Source organism: Melospiza georgiana, chromosome 17 (genome assembly GCF_028018845.1).
Source record: "Melospiza georgiana isolate bMelGeo1 chromosome 17, bMelGeo1.pri, whole genome shotgun sequence".
In the NCBI taxonomy this organism is placed as follows: Eukaryota; Metazoa; Chordata; class Aves; order Passeriformes; family Passerellidae; genus Melospiza; species Melospiza georgiana.
The window spans coordinates 15,217,377-15,240,344 of NC_080446.1; the positions used below are offsets into that span (position 1 = coordinate 15,217,377).

Sequence of the window (22,968 nt, forward strand, 5' to 3'; positions counted from 1 at the left end):
GTATGCTTCATGTAGAGATAATTCATGCTATATATGTATAAAATATTGTAGAATCCAAGGTATGTCTTTGACCACCCTGGCTGGGGGCAGAGTCTTATGTTTATTCAAGTAGTTCCCGGACAATGTTAAGATAATATCAAGTCTGTTAAGGTATGAATGAAACCTTCCCGGGCCATGATTGCTGACTTCCCTGGAATGCCTAAGCCACTCACAAGGACCTGCACCTGGGAAGGTTGCATCTACCATACTCAAGCACCGGTGCCACTCTGCTACATGTGAATGCAGACTCTTCTGAAGTGTTCAGACATCCATCTAGACACCTGGACTTACTTTTGTCTATTCCTGCACATGTATGGCCCCAGTTCTACATATGAAGAGACACAAAGGAACATTCAGTCATTTCTGCCCCAGGCAGAATAAACTGTATATAAGCTGGCTGCATGGAGCAGTCGGTGTGAACCTCTGGGGAGACGCTGACACTTTGTTGGTTGGATCCAGGCTCACCCAGCGCCGATCCCGGGGTTGATGCTGCCTTGGCTGTGGTGGTTTTTTTTGGAATTCTATTTTTGTTAATGATCTAATAAATCATTTAAAATTTCTTATAAATTTGGCTGCTGATTTGATCATTTATAAAACTTCGCCAACATGTACATGCTTCACCAACATGCACAACATACAGCATGGTTCCACCACCCCCAGCACTGCTTTTCAGGTGGTCCAGGAAGTGCTTGTGCAAAAGGGGAATAAAGGGAATATCTGCAGGGCCTGCTTCGAAGCAACTAGCATTACACAGATATGATTCATTCTTTGGTGTTTGTGGAGCTGAATAAGCTGCTCTGGCCTACTGCAAACCACTGTACAGCATGTGTTCATGGAGGTGTATGGAAAATCATGCTATGAAAAGCCAGTGTCCGCAGAGGAGACAGAAGAATCCTGAAACTTTATTTCAATAAAGGGAGAGTCCACTTTTCTCTCTCGAGGATTTGCAGGCCGCAGCCTCCTTTTATCCTAAACTCCTGGCCACATATTGCCCTCTTCCTTTGCCCATTGGCTGAGGCACTAGGAAGGTACAGCCCTCCTGAATCGCCTACCACATATTCCCCCTTGAACCTGTCATTTTCCAGTAAACTTCAGAAGTTCAGGCTTGTGTAGACCTACTTGTCTGTTTCAGGAGCCAAATTGTCTGGGCTCTGCAACAAACTAAATTTAGTAGAGACATTAAGACCCATTTCAAGCTAACATCCACACCTTCACTCATCACATTCTTTGTAAAGACATTAGCACATCTTTCCAATAAGAAGTGTTTGGTGCAGGGTGCTGAGAGGGAGTGGCAGACCCTCAGGAGGAAGAAAAGCCCTCCAAAATCTGCTCAGCTCATGATTGTTTGACTGCTTTAATCTGGTCTGAATTTGTGCTTTGAAAGAACTCTGGCATCTCTATCAGGTCTCGAGTAGATAGGATGAGCTGGATTAGGCCTGGGGGCTGCAGCAGGGAGCACAGCCAGCTTCTGGCACCAGGTCTCCCTCCTATACACCTCCTTGTGAGGTTGCCAGCACCCTGTGGAGTAGCTGAAGCTCCCATACCACTGCCTGTGGATTTTGATGCTTGTCTCTGCCCTGCAGATATCTGGCAGCTGGTGTGCTGTCCCAAAGTCCTCTGGCATCCTACCTCCACTGAGCAGCACCTCAGGTCCCTGCTCAGGAGGCTGCTGAGCATGTACTGTTTCCTCATGTCAGAGAAGCCCAACCCTCACAATCTGAGCTGCCCTTTCCCACCCTCGCTCTATTTGTTTTGGAGGGTTTTAGCTGCAGGACCTGTGATTTTGTGCTGGGGACGGTGCAGGGCTGAGGCTGAAAGCAGAGCCAGGCTCTGTATTCACAGACGGTGTCTCTCAGTTCTGAATTCAGCAGCCCATGTCCTTCCAAGCCCCAGCATAAGCATGGCCATGTGATGGCTTCACTTCCCCGGCTGTTTCGTGCAGTGCTCCCCGAGGGTCCCCATGGTCCAGGGCTCTCTTAGCCAGCAGAGGTGCGTTCTGGGGGGCTCAGCCGGGTGGGTTGAGGGAGGGAGGCAGTACAGCCAGGGCTTCCCCTCCTCCCTGTGTCCCTCGGCAGGGGCTGCCCAGCCCATGGGCCACTGGGGTGTGGAGAGTCTGGCTGGACCGGCTGGGTGAGTCGAGGTTGAGTCACTTTGGGTGGTGCACGCTGAGCGGAGGCAGCAGGGCCCACCACCAGCTCCATGGCGCTCAGTGTTGGTGTCCGGCGGCTCTCCCAGCTGCCGGGCCATGGCGAGCGGCAGGTCCATCTCAGCTTCCGAGGTGGGCTCAGGTGGCCGGGAGGGTGGGGGTTTGGGGATTTAGGGCTGGGGACTGCCTTCTCCTGCCAGCACCTTATGCCTCCTCTCTGCTTCTCAAGGCTTCACCCAGAAGACAAGAAAGGTCTGCTGTGGCCCAGAGGCCGTCTTCAAGGAGGTGAGGAAACTGGGATCATGTGGAACTTGTGGGACTGGGATGGGACAAGTCAGTGTCTCGGTCATAAAATCATAGATTGGTTTGTGTTGGAAGGGATCTTGAAGATCATCTCATTCCAACCCTCACACCATGGACAGGGCCACCTTCCACTGGTCGGTCTTCTGGGAATTTCTCTGTTGTCTCCTTCTTCCTTTCTGCTCAGAGGGGCAGATGGATTCCTCACACTGTGTATGTGACCTACGTGTACAAGCCTCCAGGAACTGAAATTCAAGCGAGTGACACTGCCTGGAAGCTTGGGCATATCAAAGCTGAAGGCAAAACTCCCCCTGCCCTCAGAAAGCCAGACTGTCACTGCAGTTGATGCCTTGTGGGACAGGAGTGCGACTTGTGTGTTTGAGTGCATGTATGTGTGCATATGTGTGAGTGTGCAGGGGCAGGGATGGGGTGGCCTGGGAAGCATGTCCATTCCTTCAGTGCCATCCCCACTGAAGCCTGTGACAGCCCACCTGTGCTGTGCCAGTGGGTGGTTCCCACCTGTCCCTTGCTCAAGGCCCAGTGCCAATATGCTGCCTGGGGAAAGGCAGTGAAGGTGGCAGGGAGCAGGAGGCCCAGCCACTGTTTTGGATGTGTGGTGAGTTGAAGCCTCAGAGTGCAGCTTTTCTCTAAGCCAGATGACTCCCTGCCTGGATGATCACTTCTCCCCAAGCACCTCTGTACGTTCTCATGTTCTGTCTCACTCCACAACCTGCCAGCTCAGGAACTCCAGCAGGCACAAGCATCCTTCTTTTTCCAGGGTGGTGCTGCTCTGACTTCTGTAGCAGCTGGCTTGTGGTTCTGTGCTGCTGGAGGGGCTCTATGCCTGGCCAGCAGGAAAGTAACTTTCTGTCACAGCTGCTTCTCACCATATCCATGGACTTGGTCACCTCACAGGGGAGCCAACCAGCCATGAGACATGGGAAAGTGTGGCTGAGAATGAGTTGTCATCCCTTCCTGCTCCATTTGTTTGCAGCTCTTTCGCTGGCCGCACTATGGGAAGCTTGTCATGGGTGAAATGCTGTCCATTAAGGTTTACAACTGCAGCAAGGTTTTCAGTAACAGGTGGGTCCTTTGATTGTTGGGGTGACCTGTAGAGGTGGGGGAGAAGACATACTGGTCTTTACATTGTCTTCTGGCAGTAGAAAATGTTTATTGAAAATTTGATGGAAAGAAGATGAGCAGAATGCCACTTATAGAGGAAGGATGGAGTGGTTGTTCTGGTGGGGCAGCAATACTGTATATATTAAGTTAAATAAGGGAAATGATTTAGCTGTGCCAGCAGTAACAGGGACTACATAAGGATCCAGATCAGACCTTCAGCTGGGAAAAAGGTTAAACAAGGCCCTAAAAAATAGCTACAAAGGCAGGTCTTGCTGGAGACTGAGGACCTACTGTCATCCTGAACATCCTTGTGACTGTGACCATGCTGCACCCAAATTCAACATATCTGTTGGTGTAGAAAAGCCCTGAATGCATTGTGTTATGGTTTAACCTTTAAAAAGACAGCATTTTCAATTTAAAAGATCAGAAAAGATCAGCCAGAATTTAAAATGCTTCTAGGTGGCACAGGCACATTGTCAACTCAGTAGCTATTCCAACACTTGTAAAACACTGCAAGGGAAACCCAAGAATGGAGATGACGGGGAGATCTCCTTCGCACTCCATGAGTCTGGATCTGCACAAACCTTTAACCATCAATGGCAGCTCAGTTGCAAGTAGCTGCCTGGGGAAAAGGCAGGACCTGCTGCAGGGTCAGTCTCAGGTATTCAGCTGCCCGACTCCCTATGGAAAACACTTCAGGGTAGCTCAGAGGGCCTGTGAGTGGGAGAATGGAGGTCCCAGTTCTCCCCAGGATGTAGGCACTGATGCTATGTACGGTGTTGTTGCAGTCTCTCTTTTTATTCCAGTGTTAGGAAAATTAATCCACAAACACCATAGGTTTCTGTCCAAAAAGGAGACAGAGGAGTCCTGTAGCTTTGTTTGAATAAAGGGAGAGGTCATGGGTGTTTTCCATGGGATCTCTCAAATTGTTAGAGGATACAGCCTCCTTTTTGTCCTGATCTCCCAGCCACATTTCCCTTCTCTTTTTCCCCATTGGCTGGCGTACTTGAGAGGTACAGACTTCCCGAATGCCTAATACCTATGACTCCCTTGTAATTTGTATACCCCCACCCCCTTTTTTTCCCCTTGTGTCAATCTATGGAATTTCTATGGAATGTATGGTTCTTCTTTTATCTCTCTGTATTTAACTTTATTTATCAGCAGACTTACTGTTTGTAAAGACAAATTTCTCATTCCATTCATCAATCAGTGGAATCCTTCCCATTGTTTCTTTTATCCCTCAGTACTAGTTTTATCTACCAGCAAACCCACAGTTTGTAAAGACAAATCCCTCATTCCTTTCACCAGGCTGCTCGGTACCCTTGTCCTCAGCCTTCAGCACCTGATGACATCTGGAAGACTAATTCTGCGTGAGTCCCTTGTGGACAAGAGCAACAGAGTCACTGATGTAAGTTCTCCAAGGACAGCCTGCTATCAGCAGTCAGTAAGGCTTTTTGGGAAACTTCACATGGAACTCTCCAGGTGGATTGGGGACTGAGGGGGAATCCAAAATGCTGTTTGAGCTGGAAGCACTGTGGCATTTATGCCATCTCTGCACAGATACTTCACATCCACCAAGAGGTTTCTTGGAGCATCTACAAATGCATGGGTTGGACTGGGGCTCCTGGAGAACTGTCAAGGGCCTGAATGAACAGAGGGAGGCTTCGTAAAACCTTCTCAACTCTGGGAAATGGATGTAGGAAGTGGCATCTTCTCTGCTTCATGCACCATGAAATGCGTGTGTATGGGCTGCTGCAGTGATGGAGTGAGGTGGAAGGTGGTAGCGTGCCTTGGAACCCCCAGCAAGCTTTTGGGTTAAACACTAGCATTAACTGGATGACTTAATGAGTGTCTGGGACAGCATGAGTGTCACTGACACCTGACTGCCCCTCTGCTCTGCGGGTCCTGCTCTCCTCCACCCCAGCACTGGGGCTCAGTTAGTCCTTTGCACTTGTAGAAGATGAACACCACCCTAAAATGAGCTGTTTCCCACCAGCTGGGCGTGCAGACACAGCTCAGTGGGTTCCAGACTGCCACACCTGTGCCAGGGCAGCTGGCAGGCAGGAAGAGCAGAGGCGGAGGCAGTGGTCCTGCAAGGTGCTCTCTGCTTGCTCTTCACACTGGCAGTATGACTAAACCACATGGTGGCACATGGTATGCAAGCTCTGTGGCCACCAGACCACCAGCCTGAGTGGCACAGGCACAAGCTGCTGGTGTTACTGGACTCCTGGAGCAGGTCCAGATAGAAATTGACCATTTCCAGGATGATTGCCCATGCAGCTCACTGGATAAATGTTCATGCCAGCAAAGAGACAGGGATTAGACTCACCTCTTGGTGCTGGTGATGATTTGAAGGGACTCCGTTGTGTAAGGTTAGAGGTACAATGTGGCCCAGCCCTTTGCCCCAGGTGCCTCTTCCCTTGTGCTAACAGCAACACGTGTAAGAGCCTAAATGAGAGATTCGTGACTCAAGGTGGGTCTCCAAAATGCAGTTTATTCCATCCAAGAGGTTACAGCAGTCCAGGGTCGTGGACAACAGTGCCTGTGCCTACAGCTGTCAGCTCCAGCTGCAGGCAGGCCTGGAGACCCTTTGGTTTTGGTTACATTGCATTATATACTCTTCTTTGCTGAGCATCTTAATACAGCAGAACCAATCTATACCGTAACTATTATCTATAGCCTATCATAACTACGATAATTACCATATTCATGTTACAATTCTCCAATCACTAGAAGTTAGTTCATTACAGTTTAAGCTAGAAGTTGTTATTCAGTTTTCTTGCAGTGAAAATTCTGAGACTTTTTTCTACTTCCCACATCAGCAGGCTTGTTTGCCTGTGCTATTTTCTTGCTTGGTAAAAACATCTTGTTTGAGGTGGGTTTATCCTTTGCTCTAAGTCATAAAAACCCCTTCCAACCAACACACCCTTTACCTCCTTGGTTAGCCAGCAAGTCAAAACTTGCTTCCATCTCTATTCCTTCATCAGACTCTACATTTAAAAATCTTTCTGCTAAGCATACATATCTGTGAGACTTTCTTGTCAAACTTTCATCCTTCCCAACACACATGTGCTGATGAGCTGCTCCAGCCAAAACCCAACCACATTCAGTTTTGCTGGTTTAGTTTTGGATTGTGCAACCCTGGCGGCACAACAGCTGCAGGGGATAGAAATAGGGCAAACAAGATGCTCATTCAAGTGGAGCCTGGGACCCTCTCAGCTCAGCTTGGAAGAGACATGACCCCAAGAAAGAGGCTGCTCCCGTAGAAAAGTGGGAACAAACCATTAGACTTCCTGCTAGTCCAAATCCAGTTCTCCTCTGGGATTAGAGTTACTTGCATCTCTTCTCCTGGTGATTTAAAGGAGCGTTTTTAGGCCCTTAGCTTTTCATCCAGCTTCGTCTCAGGCTTCTTCACCCTCTAGTCTTTTCTGCTGTCTCTCCTGATCACCGTACTGCTGATTTCTTGGGCTGCATTTCTTTTCCCAGAAATATGCATTTTCCAGAGATTGAGCTCTGAACCCAGAGTACATCCCCTTCAGCCTACTAAGGAGTCATCTCCTCCATGCTAGTGTTTTTGGCCTCTGCTGGGAAATCATTTGTGTATGTGTTGGTTTGAGATCAGGCTGGCCACCTGCAGACCACGGGTGTTAGACCTGTGTTGGCTGTGCCAATACCCAGCGTGCTCTGTGCGTCTCTGGCTGTCCTTCCTTGTCTCTTGTGATGCAGGCTCTTGATGTGTTGGTGGCTTCTCCAGCATTTTAATCCAAGCTAGGGATTCCTAGCTTGTTAGGATCCTCTGCCAGCTGTCTTGTGCTTCCTCCAGAGAGACTGCTCCAAATCCCTGCATGTTATTGTGCAGGGCTTTCCCCAGTTCCCTTGTCAAAAATGCCTCGAGGCTATTCTCTGGGCCTCTTTATGGGAGATTTGTAAAGTTGAGCCAGCCAGCTTTTATTCAATGAAATATGGAGTTTAAGAAGCTGTGGAGGTGGGAGTTTTGTTATGTCTAGCCTATTGGTGGAGGCAGACAATGGGAGTCTGGTATAAATATGCTTCTTGTGGGGACGCTTCTCACTTCTTTTTTTCTTCCATGTCCCACTTTCTCTTTTTTGTGACATTTTTGCCTTTGCTTTGTGGCTACCAAACTCTCAGGCCCTTTCACTTTCTGCTTTGTAGATCTACATTGAATTGGATTTGCGCTACCAGCCTCCAAATAGCTCAGCGGGGAGCTGGGTTGAAGAGGATTTTGTCTATCTTATAAAAGACAGGTATGGAAATCCTAGGAAGAGTAAATTTCCAGGCAGTCTGTACAGCTGCCTTTGTCAGTGGCAGCCTTTGGGATGCAATCCAGCCTCATTTACTCTCCACTTCTGGCCAGGCTGATGCATCTCAACTCTACAGCAGCAGTAAGGGAGCAGGACTCTAGGATAGAGAGATTCCTTGTTATCACAACGAGCCTTTGACTGCAATGATCCACTGTAGGTGCTGGGAGTCCTGGGACTCCCTAGGAGAGACTTGAGAGCATTTCTGCAGCCCTCCTGGCTTGTGGTTGCAAAGTTGCAGAGAGCATGGTTTTGGCCTCCAGCAATTCCATGCACCATGCATGCTGGTAATGCCCAAAGCCAGGGGAGTTGTAGGTTTCTGGGCAAACACAATGACAGGCAGTAGCAGGGCCTGCAGAGTGTCACTTGTGGAACTAGAGAGAAAACAGCAGACACACGAGGCAGACAGTGGATAAGCTTAGGAAAAAATTGCTGGTGTCCCTGCCAAAAAATAAACAGGAGAGTGGCTGGGGCACTGTTCATTAAATGAATCCGAAAACAGCTGTGGCACACTGGTCTTTACAGAAAAGCATCTTTTGTTTTTTACAGTTCGGAGTTAATCATCCACAATCCTGGATTTGAGCAGCTGGAGTAAGTAGCCCTTGAATGTCTTGGCTCACCCTCCTGGATGGAGGGCAGTGAACAGCCCACTTGTGAGGGCTGATGTATGGCTCATGGCATGCTGTGGGGCTTGCAGGACTGCCCAGTGGCTGAGAGCGAAGGAACTGGACAAGAAGGCTGCTGCACTAGGCAGGAAGCTGGCAAAAGGTCTGGAGACTGATGAAGAAGAGGAAGAGGAGGAAGATTTCTATGATACATCTGAGATTGAGGCCTCGGGCATAATCTTCAGCCCTGTGAAGAGGTATCCAGAGCATGGTCTTCTTTCTTGCCCTTGCTTGGGTCCTGGTGTAGAAAGTGCCATATCCTGAGGAATTCCCGCAGCTCATGACAATCTGCTTTGGCAAAATGTCAGAAGACTTCCATCTCTGAAGGCCCTAGATAGGGTGTGTTGGGGACTTGCTCATTCCCAAGGCAATGAGCCATTATTTTCTGTTGCTTCCCTTGGTGGGGACTTACTCAGGGTTCATGTTGACAAGGACACCTGCTCACTTGGGCTTTTTTTCTGTGCAGCCGCTCCAGACTCTGCTCTGCACGGGACCTCTTTGCCATCCCAACGCCGCAGAGTTTCCAGGTACTGCAGCACTGGGTGCATGTCCCCATAGCTGCCTCTAGCCCTGCAGCCAGTCCCTTTCTGCCTTGCTGGAGGCCTGGGCTTCTCCAATTGACACATACTTTGCTGAGGCCTCTAGCATGAAGACCATCATGCTTTGTGTGACTTCCCTGGGCAAGATGTAAGATTCCCTGCATCCATGTACGGCATGCAGAATGAACTGCATCCATGAGTGCTGGCCACAGTATCAGTAAGCCCATGTAGTTAGCTATGGATAAACAGGAGAAGGGAATCAGCTACATGTGCCATTGCAAAACACTGCCTGAGCAGAGCTTCAGAGAGTACCCAGGCAGGGCTGGTGCCTGCCAGCTTTCTGCCAGGGTCTTGTCTGTCTTCCTTAGGGACAGCTGTGGGACACGACCAGGGCCAGAGGGCTGTGTGGGGGCTTGCTTGGACATGCCAGAAGGCTGTTAGGAAGCAGTGGCTCTGGCTGATTATCTCATATCTGGCTAAATTGATTTCAGGGCAAGTCTCCCAGCATGGCTATGGATATAAATCTTCCTCTGGTTCTAAGTAAACATGGACTCACATTTTGTCCGATCAACCAAGCAGGAAGTTTTTGTGATGATTGAATTTACTGACATCATTCTCTTGAAGCAATCATTCTGTACCTTAACTATGGTCTATTTACTTGTACTAAGAGCAAATGTGAGAACATTTCTTTTATGTCTTAGACTCATAAGCAGTTGCAGTAAATGTAAGTAAATCTGAAGCAGCCACATTCCAGTCTCTCCAATGGTGCCCATCTCAGTAGGATTCAAAGAGGAGTATTAACAGAAGATACAAAAAGCATCTTCTCCAAGATGCTCTGTGGACCCTCCCATGTGGGAGCAGTGGGTTTTCAGTCACTTGGGATCAGAAACTGAGGGTACAGGTGCTGCTGGGAAGGTCAGCTCTTGTCAAAAGTACTGGGGCTCTTACACTTTATTTCCTCGCTTGTCTGAAAGAAACAAGTATCTCAAATACTACTTTGGTCTTTCCTGGCTGTAGTAGATTTCAGCAGGTATGCTTTTGCCTGCCCTAGGCATCCAGCTCTGAATTGAGACTGCCCTGTACATGTGCATACTGGTATTCTTGAAACAATCTCAGGATGGAGGTGTAAACAAGGAGAGTGCTGATTCAGACAAGGAGAGTGCTGGTTTTCTCCCATATTTTCTCAGGTTGGGATTAATGTAATTGAAGCACAGAAGTTGGTGGGGGTGAACATCAATCCCTTTGTTGTAGTCAAGGTGGGAGAAGAAAAGAGGCATACGGCAACACAGAAGTCAACAAACTGCCCCTTCTACAATGAGGTATGTGACATGGACAGAGGCTCTGTCCTTGCCCCACCAATGTCCCGAGTGCCTGGGACCATCCTTGCAAGGGATGCCTGGAAGCCTGGGGCTAAGCTGTCTTGCTCTTCTCTTCCAGTGTTTTTTGTTTGACTTCTATGAGCCAAGGGACATTTTATTGCACAGACTCATAGAGATCTCGGTATGTATGTCTTCCTCTTCATCTTTCACTGGTTAGTGGTACAGCCTGATGCTTCTGTGTGTAGACACTGGGTGCAATGGGAAAAGCAAAGCTACCAATACCATCAAGGTGTTCCAGCTGGAATCACCTGCCCAGAGAGCCACAGGGCCTTCCTGTGGCTACACTGGGACAGAGACCTAGCCTTGCTCTGAGCCAGTGCTGGGCAGTGTTGCCTTCCCAACTCCTCCAGGTAAGGGTTTTTTGTCACCCTGTGACTGCAGTGGGGCCTCTGGGGCACTTTCTTGCCTTTTTCCCTTGTTGCCCTGCTATTTGGCAGCAATTCCCTACTGCCCCCTTACCCTGGAGTCTCATCCTGCAGGTCCTGAAGGTAAGCGACGGATGTGAGGGGAGCTCAGAAATTATTTGTGCTGTAGAAAAGCCCAAGCAGGCAGAGAGTTTGAAAATCCCTTGGCACAAAGCGCAAAGACTTTCCCAAGACACAGGGATATTCTGAAGATAGCTAAACCCAGCCAGCACGCCCTTTGCCAAGTGGCCTCCAATACTTTCCTTGTGAAAAGCTGTGTGTCTCTTCTGCTGCCGAGAGTTCAGCAAGAACTGAGCAAGACTTGGGTTTTGGGAGAGATGCTGGCCTGGTGGGGTCATGGCTCTGCCCTAACCCAGCAGGATACGGACACAAGGACTTCCTGTGGGAAAACAGATCTGTCCTATCTCCATTGTTGGGCTGTGGCTTACCTGGGACTGCAGAAGCTGAATTGTTTGCACATGACTGCCTCGGTCTAGGTTTGACTGTGGGCTATGGGCTGGTGGGCTTTGTGGGAGTGGTTGGGTAGGAAAGGGTTGGTCCTATAGCTAACACAGATGAGTCAATCTGCATGAAAAACTCGCAACCACTGCCTCAGCTGTGCTTTGGAACACCTCTTGGCAGCCCTGTGTTCCTCGGAGATATCTGGATGTGTCACCTGGCCGTCCACACCTCATGGTGCTCAGGGGAACTTGTGCTGTCTACAGGTTTTTCACTCAAAGAAGATACCATTTCTGGGAACTTGCATAGGAACGTTCAAGATGGATGTTGAGACAGTGTACAGCCAGCCAGGTATGAGAACTGCACCACATACCTGTGTCTGATCCTGGCTCTGTGTGAAACTGGTGTTTCCTTCATGCTCTGATGGGTCTGGTCAAGGCCCTGGTTTTAAAGCACTTAGTTTGCATGAAGATCTGAGCTTGCTTCTCCAGTGACACCTTCTGCACCTTCAGAGGCAGGGTCAGGGCCAGAGCAGTCTGTGCAGACAGAGCTGGATGTGAAATGGTAACCTAGCTGCTCCCTAGGAAACTCCTCCTCTTCCCTCTCAGATCACAGGTTTTTCCAGAAGTGGGCAGTTATCAGTGACCCCATGGACACCCAGGCAGGCGTGAAAGGCTTTGTGAAGTGCAACATCTCTGTCTCTGCACGCGGGGATATTGTGGGCTCCCTTCCCACCTATTCCAGGAACCAGGATGAGGACATTGAAAGGTAGGTGCAGTGGGATCTTGCATGGCCCTGAGGAACACTGCCATGTCTCTCTTCACACAACCTTTTTTTCCCCATTTTCCCTTCTTCTGATGGGCAAAGACCCAGTGAAAAAGACCTGTGGTGAGGCAGGATCCAATCTTTCTGCAAATCAGTGAATTTCCCATCATTGTGTTCCGTGGACTCCAGGAGAGAGGCAGAACATGAATTTGTCTTTCAGGAATCTGCTGCTGCCTAAGAGAGTCCCTGCAGAGAGACCTTGGGCCAGGGTCTGCATCAAACTCTATCGTGCTGAGGGCCTGCCCAGCATGAGAGCAGGCATCATGAGTGGTATCTCCAAGATCATAGGGGAGAGAAAAGTCTTTATTGACCCATATGTGCAGGTCTCATTCTGTGGGCAGCAGGTGAGTCTGAGGGGAAGCTGTGTTGGGACAGGCTGATTCTCCCTTGGCTGTGTGGCAGCACGTGGTGGGCTCACGGTGCCAGGAGCCTCCATGAGGCACAGCAATCCCACTGAAAATAGGCTGGGAGAGCTCAAGTGTTGCTGCCTTTAGCAGTGGTCTGAGCTGTGTGGCCATGGCTGTGCAATGTCTGAATGAGAAGGCTGTTCTCTGCTTTTGTCTCTACAGAGTGCTGCTTATAGGACATCCTCAGCCCTGAGCACAGCTACTGGCTGAGCTACTGGCTTTGCAGGCAGATATTCATATCATTAAATACAGGGATAAATCCTGGAGCAGAAGTCCTTTTTCTGTGTCAAGCTGGGCTCAGCCTGAGACCCTTGAGAGACTTTACTGAGATAATGACCCAGTTTTTGCACACAAGGTCAGGCTTTTTGATCCCATTATATCCATTAATATGAGAATCAATCCCTGATTGGCAGTCTTGTGGGCCTGGAGTGCTCCAGGCAGCCCTTAGATACCTATGAGTCTGCTGCTCGTTTGCATTCCCTTGATTGTGTAGGTCATGCCAGGGCCTTGGGACAGGCCCCATTAATGAAACAGAGAGGAATTGCAGGAATGGGGATAGGAGCAGGGACACTGCCACATCCAGAGCCTGCCTGTCACTGTCTGCAGGTGGTACAAGAGTGCATGCCATTCCAAGACAAGCTTTGAGGCATCCCTTTCTCTGGGCACCAGTTGGGTCGGTGACACTTTCACACCTTCCTCTTCCCAGGGGGAAACGTCAGTAGACACCAGCACCACTGAGCCTGAGTGGAACGAGCAGATCAGTTTCATTGAGATGTTCCCACCTCTGTCCAGGAAGATAAAAGTCCAGGTGCTGGATGATGCCAATGCCGGTGATGTGGCCATTGCTACACACTACATTGACCTGCAGGAGATCTCAGACCCTGACAGGAATGGTGAGGCTTGGCATGGCTGCCTTGGGCAGGAGGTCTTGGGCAGCTCTGTGCCATGCACTTTCTGCTTGGCATGCTGGTGTCCTGGGGCTGGGAGCAAAAGTGGCTGAAGCACGCTGACACTCTGGTGTCATGGGCAGTCCTTTTTGGGGAGGTCTTTCTGCAGCAGCACCCTGGAGCACAATGAAACCCTGTCTCTGTCTCGGCAGGTTTTAACCCCACATTTGGCCCAGCCTGGGTGAACCTGTATGGCTCCCCCCAGAACTCAACTCTGCGGGATGTCCACAAAGACCTCAATGAAGGCATCGGTGAGGGCATCTTCTACCGTGGGCGCATCCTCATGGCCATCACAGTGGAGATCTTCAGCAGCCCCAGTGCAGGAGAGAGGAAGCTTGGGTACCGGATGAGAGGTGCCCTGAGAAAAATGAAGCTGAAGAAGAAAAGTAAAAAATCCAAGGAGAAAACTAAAGAACTGAGCCAGCTGCAGGGAGAGGGGGAGGCTGGGAGGTCTCAGGAGGCTGAGCAGCCCAGGGAGGTCACTGTGGAAGTGGAAGAGCTTCATCCACTCCCTGAGGTGAGTTCTGTGCTGACATGGCTGATCCATGCCAGTCTTTGGCATGCACATCTGTGAAGGGAAAGAGGCAAGGTGGGAGGCAGCTGTGTTGATGCAGTAGCCATCCCTTAGCCTACAACCTGCTCAGTGGCTTCACACAAGCATCAGCCAATCCATGGCTCTGCACCAACACCTCAGGATTTCCAAGAAATCCTATCCTGCTTCTGGCAGACCAGTGGTAATCTCAGCAGCATCCTGCTGAGGTCCTGTGGAAGGGCTGGCAGACATCAGTTATGCCCTGGTGCTCAGGCAGTGCTTTGGCACACGAGGGTCTCAAGCTGATTTCTGTCTCCTTGCTCAGAATGTGTTGGGGAGAAAGGATGAATTCCTTCTCTTTGCTGCCTTCTTTGAAGCCACTATGATGGACTCCTCTCTCAGCTCGAAACCTGTCAACTTTGAAGTCTCTATAGGTGCGTATTCCCCAGGGCCCCACGTCCAGAAACTATGGGAACAGTGTGAATCTCCCTCTGACAGGCAAGTCAGTTCTTCATACTGCCCTGTCAAGTCAGCTCAGGAAGTTGGGAAAGATGAGGAATGAGTCCAGGGAGTGTGCACAGTGCTTTACTAAAACCCTGAATGTCTTCTATGGGACTGGAGATTCGCACCATTTGTGGAAATACCTGTTTTGGGAAAGTTTGAGGAAACTCTTCTAGTAAGTAGGAGTACAAAGAAGTAGAAGAATTTGGTAGCAAGAAAGGGAAAAAAAGGAGGGAAAGCTGGGATACTGGGGTTGGCCATGTGGCACTGAGGGGATATGACAACAAGTGATGGGGAAACAATGGTCTGAGAGTGGGTCAAAGCCCTCACCTGCTAAGCTGGACGGGTGAAGATGCTTGATGCTGAGATAGTACTTGAGGAGCTGATGCTGGTCCCAGTGTAGGGATGTAGATGGTAGTCCGCAGGCACTTGGTGGAGCTGATAGAACTGAAGAAGGCATACACAAGGACCTCCTTGCAATTGCCCAGCTCCCTCTCGGACCTCCTGGTTGTCCATGTGATGTGCCAATGGTTGGACACAACTACTAGTTCCCAAAGAAGTAAATGCCTCTGTGGCAGTCTTCCTGCCAAGAGTCTGGTATTGCCAGCTAGAAAATGTCTTTTCTAAAAACACCTGAGTGATCCCACTTACCAGTTTATAATTTAATGCTCACCTTCAAGGAAACTACGGCAAATGTGAAGAGGTTGTGACCAAAGGATGGCAAAAAGTGGAAAAGGGAGAAGTGAAAGAGGAAAGGCAGCCTTTACTGGATGCTGGTTCAGATGGTGAGCTGGATGCTGAAATGCTGACTCCAGCTTTAGCAGCAATGAACAAATCAGTTACAAAGAGTCAGAGACCAGAGCCCATGGAATATGACAAGTAAGTCTTCTATATCTTTCTATTCCACCTTTCTTGGAGCTGTTACAGCTTCCCACATTGGTTGTTCCAGATGTTATTAGAGGTCTGCTCTAATAACATCTAATGCATCATAGGTTTCTCTTCCTTGCAACCCTGCAGCTTGCCATGGCCTTGCTGACTGGGATTTCCCACTAGCTCTATGAGCCCTATGGTGTCTACTTGATGTTTGCAGATGGCCAAGGATGGGGTCCCAAGGAAACTGAGACCTGTCAAAAACAGCCATCCCAGTGAGGAAGGAGAGGAGTACTCTTGGCATATGCTATCCTATGTTGAGCAGACAAGACACATACAGAAGCTCTTCTGATGTTTGTTCTGGGAATATTGCCTAGTTTGTCCCATAGGCCTGGCAATGTCTTAGTCTTTGTGTTGTGCAGCCTGTGCCTGCTACTATTTAGTCCCATAGCAGTGAGAAATCTTGGCAACTTCCCATGCTCCAGTCAGCCTCATTTGTCTAAGCACGTGTTGCTGTCTCTACTAGAAACCCTGTGTGCTAGTTTGGGATGGCAAAGGGCAGATCCAGCAGCTTGTACCCATGTCCATGGTGCAGAGCTCAAAACAGACAATTAATTCCCTATGAGGGAGACAGAGTTCAGCCTCTGCTCCCTTGCTGGATGTGCAAGTGCATGTGTTATGATATGGCATATGCTTTCTGTAGCAGTAGCCATAACCTCCTCTGCCTGCTGTCCTTAGGTCATACAGCTGCCTGCCCATGACACATGAAAAACCCTGCGTGTACGTATGGAGCTACTGGGAGGATCACACCTGGAGACTCTGCATTTCAAACCGGATTGTCAAACTGGCAGAGCGTCTGGTAGCATTCTCAGAGTTTTTGTCTGTGTCATCCTCCTTCCTGGTGTGCTTTGTTGCATGTGCAGTTGCTGTGCGAGATGTTTGCTGTCCTCACCCCCCATGCAAGTCCATGTCTCTCACAGGGCTTAGTCCCACCTGCCCTTTAGACACGATTGGGTAGGCCACATGGACTCATGCTGTGCAACTGCCTAATGGTGGTTCCTGGAGGAGTGAGTGATGTGATATGATGTCTGTGACAAGTTCCTCTGCTGCCAGTCCTGAGCTGTGTGAGCCATGGGCAGATGATTGGGCAAGCAGACTCTCAGGTTGTCGTGAAGGGGATGCAGTCTCTCCCCAGAACCTTGCCTTTCCCTTTTGGCTTGAAAATATGAAAGTAGAGCTTGCCACAATGTATATTAGTGGCTGCTTGAGGACTGAGACACAAGGTGTTGTAACAACAAATGCTAAGGTTATCCTCAGGCTCTGGAGAATCCCAGGCAGCATAGTGCTGATCTGCAGCTCATGAATCCCAGCTCTGCAGAAAGGCATAAGCCATTTGTGACAAATGCATCCTTGCAAGGTTTTACTCTGACCCCTCAGCCAGGTGCAAGTTTTGTGATATTGCAATTTCGCTGCAGGAGCAGGGGTTGGATGACGTGGAGAAGCTCTTGAGAAGACCAAAAGCTAAAGCAGAAGAGCGGCTCAGAGATGTGCTGGAGGAATTTGTAGGTGGATGCAGGTTAGCATGTCCCTGATGTCCTGAAGATTCTTGTTTTCAGATTAGGAGGTCATATAATGTTCTGCCTCAGCTGTGTGCAGCCTTCTCTCTTCTCCTTTTGAGGTGCATGTGCAAAAGAAAATGAGGATGACTTGGGAAAAGGACCTTCTCTGTAGCTCTTCAAGCTTGGAGAGGAGACTCCAGTCCTGTTCTAAGAATCAGAGGGGTCATAAATGAGAGCTTCAGTGCTCCTGGGCTCTCATGTCTTTCCTAAATGTGAAGGATATTTCCTTCACTATTTTCAATCACACAGTCAAAATATCACTCACTGACTATCCTGTTGGGGGCTGCTATGCACTTCAGTCTGCAGTGCTACAGTAGAAAGGGAGCCTCAGGTACCGAGAATCTCCAGTGTACCTTCTGAACCGACAAGCTTGCAGAAGAGAAGGCATTGTAGAAATGGAGCCACCTGACACATCTGGATTGGTACCAGGGATTTGGAGCTTGTGTCCCTGCTGTGAGCTGTGCTCAACATGCTGGGTGCAGAGGATACAGAGTCTGTGCTGCTTTTCTTATTGCAGGCAATATTCACTCAGCGCAGAGAGAAAAACAATGGCTCATCCAGATAACCTGGACAGATGTCGGACAAAATACCTGATGCGCAACATTGTAAGTCATGGGGTTTGGTGGTGGTTGGTGGGAGCCTGTGCAATCCCTGCTCTGGGGAAACTTCTGGAGGATCAGCAGGAACTGATGCTAAGAAGGAAACCTGGAGCTAAAACTCACCGTATCAGTCATGGGCTTTTACTACAGCATCTCCCAGTTCTGCTCAGAGCAATACAATTTCCGGCACAGGGAAAAGAGAGAGAGTCTGGCCATGGCTGCCCCTTTTTCTGTGCAGATGCTGTGCCCTGATACCTTTCTTCATCTCCACTGGGGCATATGTGGTTGAGCACGTGCATATTGCTGCCCAGTAGGTTGCTGGAGGCCTTTTGGTGCACCATATTCCTGCAGGCAGTTTTGTGGTGGCTCACTGAGATCCGCTACTCCTGAAAACTCAGCCCCTTGGCTGAGTACATATCCAGCAGGTCTACAACAGCCATTCATCTGTCTGTCCTTAGAAAGGGCAACACTTGGGCACTTATCACCCGGCACACAAGACTAGCTAGATGAATGAGAGCACAATTACATACCCTTCATCACAGCACAGCTGTAGAGTCATAGCCCCCGTCAGACTACAAAGCTTTGAAAAGCTGACCAAAATGCAGTGACAGCAGCAGGAAATAAAATTTAGGCATATCTGGATCCCAGTTCCCTTCTCTCTGCTTCCTTGCGGGTCGTCACCTGAGCTATGGTGCAGGTACTCTTCAAAGCCTGAGAGACTCTGTAAGAGAGAACCCACCTAAGAGATGAGTTTTCTGGCCTTGCCACTCCATAGTGGGTGTACACCCTGAATTTCTTCTGGATTTAATTATTAGTTTTGATTCATCCCAAAGTTTCTTTTCAGATGTGTACACTATCTCCGATATGTACTAATATCGGTGAAAGCCAAGCCCTGTGTTGCAGTTTACTACATCTTCATAATCTCACACTACTGTGGCCCCAAGTTGCTCCTTGGCCAAGATCTCCTGCAGGCACTATCTGGAGCCTTAGAACACCAGCTTCTGGAATGTTTATTCCTTAGACAACTTTCTGCCCCAAATGATTTTAAAGCTTATGGACTTCTGTTCCCAGATTATATTGGCCAGGCTGATGAGTTACTGTAGTCTCCAGTTCATGGAATCCTTTGTTAAATGGCTTGTGACAGGTTCATGAAGGTTTGCTCTCAGCAACTGGGCAGTGAGCCATGGTGGACATCAGGGCGCAATGGGGCAAGATGGACTTGGTCAGCACAATAGGCTCCCTGCAGACCCCCCATGTGGGGTGGCAGTGGGGCATGGCTGGTTGTGTAACAACTGTGCTTTGTGTTCAGATCCTGTGTGCAAAGCAGGGGCTCCGTGTGAGGCGGCACCTGACCCGAGATAATGTCAAGGAGAAGGTTAAGGAGACAAGGAGGATCCTGGCAAAGATACGTTCCATGGCTAAAGAGGTACAGTGGCTACGAGGGAACCCCTGCTCTGAGCTGGAGAGGTTAGGCAAGGAGAGGATACTAAGCTGGCTGCTCGGGCTCTCACCAGTCTGAGCTGAAGCTTTTCCTCTGCTGCTATGTAAAATTCCAAGTTCCAGCTACTGGAAGTTACCATGTTTCCTGTGATAGCTCTAATGAGGGATGAGGCCTGGCAGCTTTGCAGGGCTGTTGGTGGCGGGGCAGGGGTCCAAGCAACTTTGTAGTGGGTAGGAGGCAGAGCAGGGCCAGCTCCAGGCCTCCTGGGCCTCTCTGCCCCACCAGCCCAAGGCCTTGTCTGCAGCAGACAGTTTTGCCTTGGAAAACAGCCTTGCTTGTGCTGCCTGCACTTCCACCAGGGTCTGACCCTTGATACTTTCTGCAGATTCAAACTTGTATTGGAGTAAGATTCTCATCCATAGCAGAGACTCTTCACATTCAGAGTTTCACTTTTTCATTTTAAGTAACTGAAAAAATCGGCGTGTTGTGCTGTAGTGTCAACCAGAACGCCATGTTTGTTGACATTAGGTGGACAGATGCTGTTGAAGTTTGGAGAAGTCTTTCACCAAGTAAAGTCAAATAATTTTCACGTCTTTAGCTATGTGAGGGTAGAGTGATGTACAATTGTAGTGATGATGTTTTTCTTCCCAAGTCATCATTTCTGTGATGGAGCTCTGGTGTTCTGGGGATGGTTGAAGATCTGCCTGTCCACAGGAAGAGGGGAATGAATTCTTTGGTTTGCTTCGCTTGTGTGTGAAGTTTTTTCTTTCCCTATAAAACTGTTTTTATCTCAATCCATGACTTCTTTCAAGTTTACATTTTGGATCCTGTTTCCCATCACACCGAGGGACAGTGTGTGACAGGCTGCCTGGGGCTGAGTTGCCAGCCAGAGTCAAACCACAACACCTCCAGAGCCATATTGCAGGGCTGACTTTCAGAAGTACATGGCCAATGTTAGGTCCTTTATTTCTGGATCTCTAAATCACCATTGCTCAGCAGTCCGTCCTGCGGGGAGATGAAGCTTTCACCATGTCACTGGAGGGAGGATGACACATGCTGTTGTTCTGCTGTGATGTTCCTCCCTTCCCTCCCTCCAGCCCCAGTGCACTCTCCCTGATGTACTCATCTGGATGCTCAGCAACAACAGGCGTGTGGCATATGCCAGAATTCCTGCACAAAACATCCTCTACTCAGTAGTTGAAGAGGAGAAAGGCAAAGACTGTGCAAAGATCCAGACTGTCTTTATGAAGGTAGGGTTTATACCAAAACAGTGTGCTCTTGCTTGCTTCTCACTGTTTCCTTCCCCTTGCTTTCAGCCCTCCTTCCTGAAATCCTTGAGTTCACAAGGAAACACAACTCTCATTCCACAACTGCCTTTTAGCTCTGCTGATGTGATGCTCTTTCTCCTGTGCTCTTTGGTCATTCCCAGGCTGATGGTGGTCATCTTGGTCTGAGATGTGAAACCTGCTAAACCTTCTGTGCTTTCAGGTTCCTGGCTTACACACTGGTGAGATCTTTGCCAAACTGGAAATCTACATGTGGCTTGGGGTAACCAAATATGTGAAAAACTGTTTGGCAGAGTTGCCTGAGCAGTTAATTTCCGAGAGTGAGCAGGAGATAGCCCAGCTCTCAGCATATAGCCTTCCCAGCCGGCTCAGCAGGGATGGTGAGTGCAGATACCAGTTCTTCACATAAGCAGGAAAATAGGGAGTTGAGAGGTCCCATCCATGGATTAGTGTCTGTGGTGGTGCATTGTCCCCTCACAGTCCTTCACCTCAGGCCACACTCTGATTTGAGAATTGTAGTATGTCTGAGAATTAGGACCTGATTTAGGGTTGTCTCCAAGGCATGACTGGGATAGGCGCATCCAGTTTGATCTCATGAGGATGTATTTGCACATTCACAGCTAAAGCACCAGACAGAATGGGTGCTTTGTAGGCATTGAATGTGCTGCCAAATTGTCAATGGGCATGAGTTCTGCCCCTCTGATGAGGCTTGATGGTGCTCCCCCACAGTAGATGCTCATAGCAGAACACTGCACATTTCACATGTTGCATGTCATGTACTTCCCAGACGTGTCTGGGGAGTCCACTGAGCTTGTCGGGCTTGGCTAAGCCTTTTGAGATGTATTGGCCGGAGAACCACAGCCCCTAGAAGTGGCAACTATTTGTCACAGAATGCACCCATTCCTATCTGGCTGGCCTTCTCCTTCAGGCATTTTTTGGCCTCATACAGGACTTTGTCGGGGACTTCCTCTCTCCTTTTCTTACCAGACTTCAGCTATTTCCAGCTCCGAGCCCATCTGTATCAGGCTCGAGGGATCCTACCTGCAGATGATAATGGCCTTTCAGATCCATTTGCAAGAGTGGTGTTTTCAACTCATTGCCAGACCACCAGGGTGAGACCACTTAAACTCTTGCCTCTGTCATCTTGGGAACTTGGGGAGAGAAAAATGACCATGCCCGCACTGACATGTTTAAGGTCAGTGCTATGGAAGTCCTCCTGGGACTTTTGTATCTCCAAGGACTTGGGTATCTATGCTCTGAGCAGTGTAATTATGTTCAGAGAATATCTGACAGTCATTGAGCATGGTCTCAAAGGTTGATTGGCATGTGCTAGTTGACCTTGAGTGCTGATCCCACATCCCTCCTGCCAACCACCAGCTGCATGTGGCTGTGTGAGAGAGGGAATCAGCTCGGAGTTCCTCTCTTTCCTGCATGTGGTTTATTTCCACTGACTGTGGAACACTTGGGCCTTCTGTCTCCATCTGCAGATGCTGGAGGAGACACTGAGCCCTATGTGGAATGAGCTACTTTTGTTTGACCAGCTCATTATTGATGGGAAGAAAGAAGAGTTGAAAACAGAGACCCCCATCATTATAATCAACCTTTTCAGCCACAATAAATTTGTAAGTATGGCCACACTGCCCTCCTTATGTTGTTTCTGGAAAAGGGAAGGCAAAGGATTTCTGAGTACTGCCACTTCTCTGCTTGGTTTCCATGACAGCTTGGTGCTGGTCCACTGGTAATCGTGAGTTGTGGGGACTGTGGCTGAGGTTGAGATTTTCTGACTCAGAGATACTCTAAACTCATCAGGGGCTGATGAGTTCTTGTTGGATCCAGGATCTCTTATATTTTAAGAAACATTATGCCTGCTTCCTTGGCAGGTTCACACTGCAGAGGGCTCATATCATGGGGGAACTGATATTGCTTTTAGGGCTATTCCTTCCCTGTGTCCTCACATGTCATCAATCATCCCTCCTCAGTCCTTCCTTTTCTCTCTTTATAATGCTTTAAAGTCACACTGTCTCCTAGAGCCTCTTTGCTATCCTAAGGCTAATGACATAACTTGCACCAGGTTCTCCAGCTGTAACTCAGCAGCTTTCCTGTGGTTCCAGTACAAGACAAACCCTGTCATATTGGGATGAGTCCAGAGGAGGCCACCAAGATGGAGCACAGGACAGAGGAGGAGAGCTGAGTATATTCAGCCTACAGACAGAGGTTGACAGAAAGCCAGTGTCTTTTTGCTGTCTGCAGCTACCTGGTGAGAAAGGATGGAAAAGCTCAGTTCAGATTTCTCATGGAAGGTATCAAGGGGCCCAACGGCAAGCAATGAACACAAACTGGCAAGGAAGAAAATCCATCTTGATATAAGAAAGAAATTTTTACACAGAGGTAGAACGCATGCTGGGCTTGTAGCTCAGAGAGCTTGTAGTGTATCCATCCTTGGAGATACTCAAACCCTGTCTGGAAGAGACTCTGAAAAACCTGATCTAGCTTTCATGTCCTCTGGTACATGGTGCCAGGCTGTTTGCTGAGTTCTGCAGGGAGATGAACCGGGAGTTAAGTGGAGCTG

General features: G+C 49.0%; 1 protein-coding gene across 1 annotated transcript in view; it reads left to right on the forward strand.

Moving 5' to 3' along the window:
• Window positions 1-2,420: 2,420 nt before the first annotated feature.
• Window positions 2,421-22,968, forward strand: part of LOC131090605 (fer-1-like protein 4) — a 39,853-nt gene continuing 19,305 nt past the window's right edge. Inside the window, exons 1-24 of the mRNA XM_058036080.1 lie at window positions 2,421-2,470; window positions 3,480-3,568; window positions 4,916-5,015; window positions 7,781-7,872; window positions 8,476-8,517; window positions 8,624-8,788; window positions 9,058-9,118; window positions 10,318-10,449; window positions 10,568-10,630; window positions 11,639-11,723; window positions 11,981-12,140; window positions 12,358-12,541; window positions 13,311-13,497; window positions 13,704-14,068; window positions 14,409-14,517; window positions 15,265-15,463; window positions 16,193-16,313; window positions 16,930-17,030; window positions 17,591-17,678; window positions 18,982-19,098; window positions 20,211-20,363; window positions 20,602-20,779; window positions 21,387-21,511; window positions 21,887-22,021. Of these exons, the coding sequence (XP_057892063.1) occupies window positions 3,513-3,568; window positions 4,916-5,015; window positions 7,781-7,872; window positions 8,476-8,517; window positions 8,624-8,788; window positions 9,058-9,118; window positions 10,318-10,449; window positions 10,568-10,630; window positions 11,639-11,723; window positions 11,981-12,140; window positions 12,358-12,541; window positions 13,311-13,497; window positions 13,704-14,068; window positions 14,409-14,517; window positions 15,265-15,463; window positions 16,193-16,313; window positions 16,930-17,030; window positions 17,591-17,678; window positions 18,982-19,098; window positions 20,211-20,363; window positions 20,602-20,779; window positions 21,387-21,511; window positions 21,887-22,021 (3,018 nt within the window). The 5' untranslated portion in view covers window positions 2,421-2,470; window positions 3,480-3,512. The remainder of the gene's footprint in view (window positions 2,471-3,479; window positions 3,569-4,915; window positions 5,016-7,780; window positions 7,873-8,475; window positions 8,518-8,623; window positions 8,789-9,057; window positions 9,119-10,317; window positions 10,450-10,567; window positions 10,631-11,638; window positions 11,724-11,980; window positions 12,141-12,357; window positions 12,542-13,310; window positions 13,498-13,703; window positions 14,069-14,408; window positions 14,518-15,264; window positions 15,464-16,192; window positions 16,314-16,929; window positions 17,031-17,590; window positions 17,679-18,981; window positions 19,099-20,210; window positions 20,364-20,601; window positions 20,780-21,386; window positions 21,512-21,886; window positions 22,022-22,968) is intronic.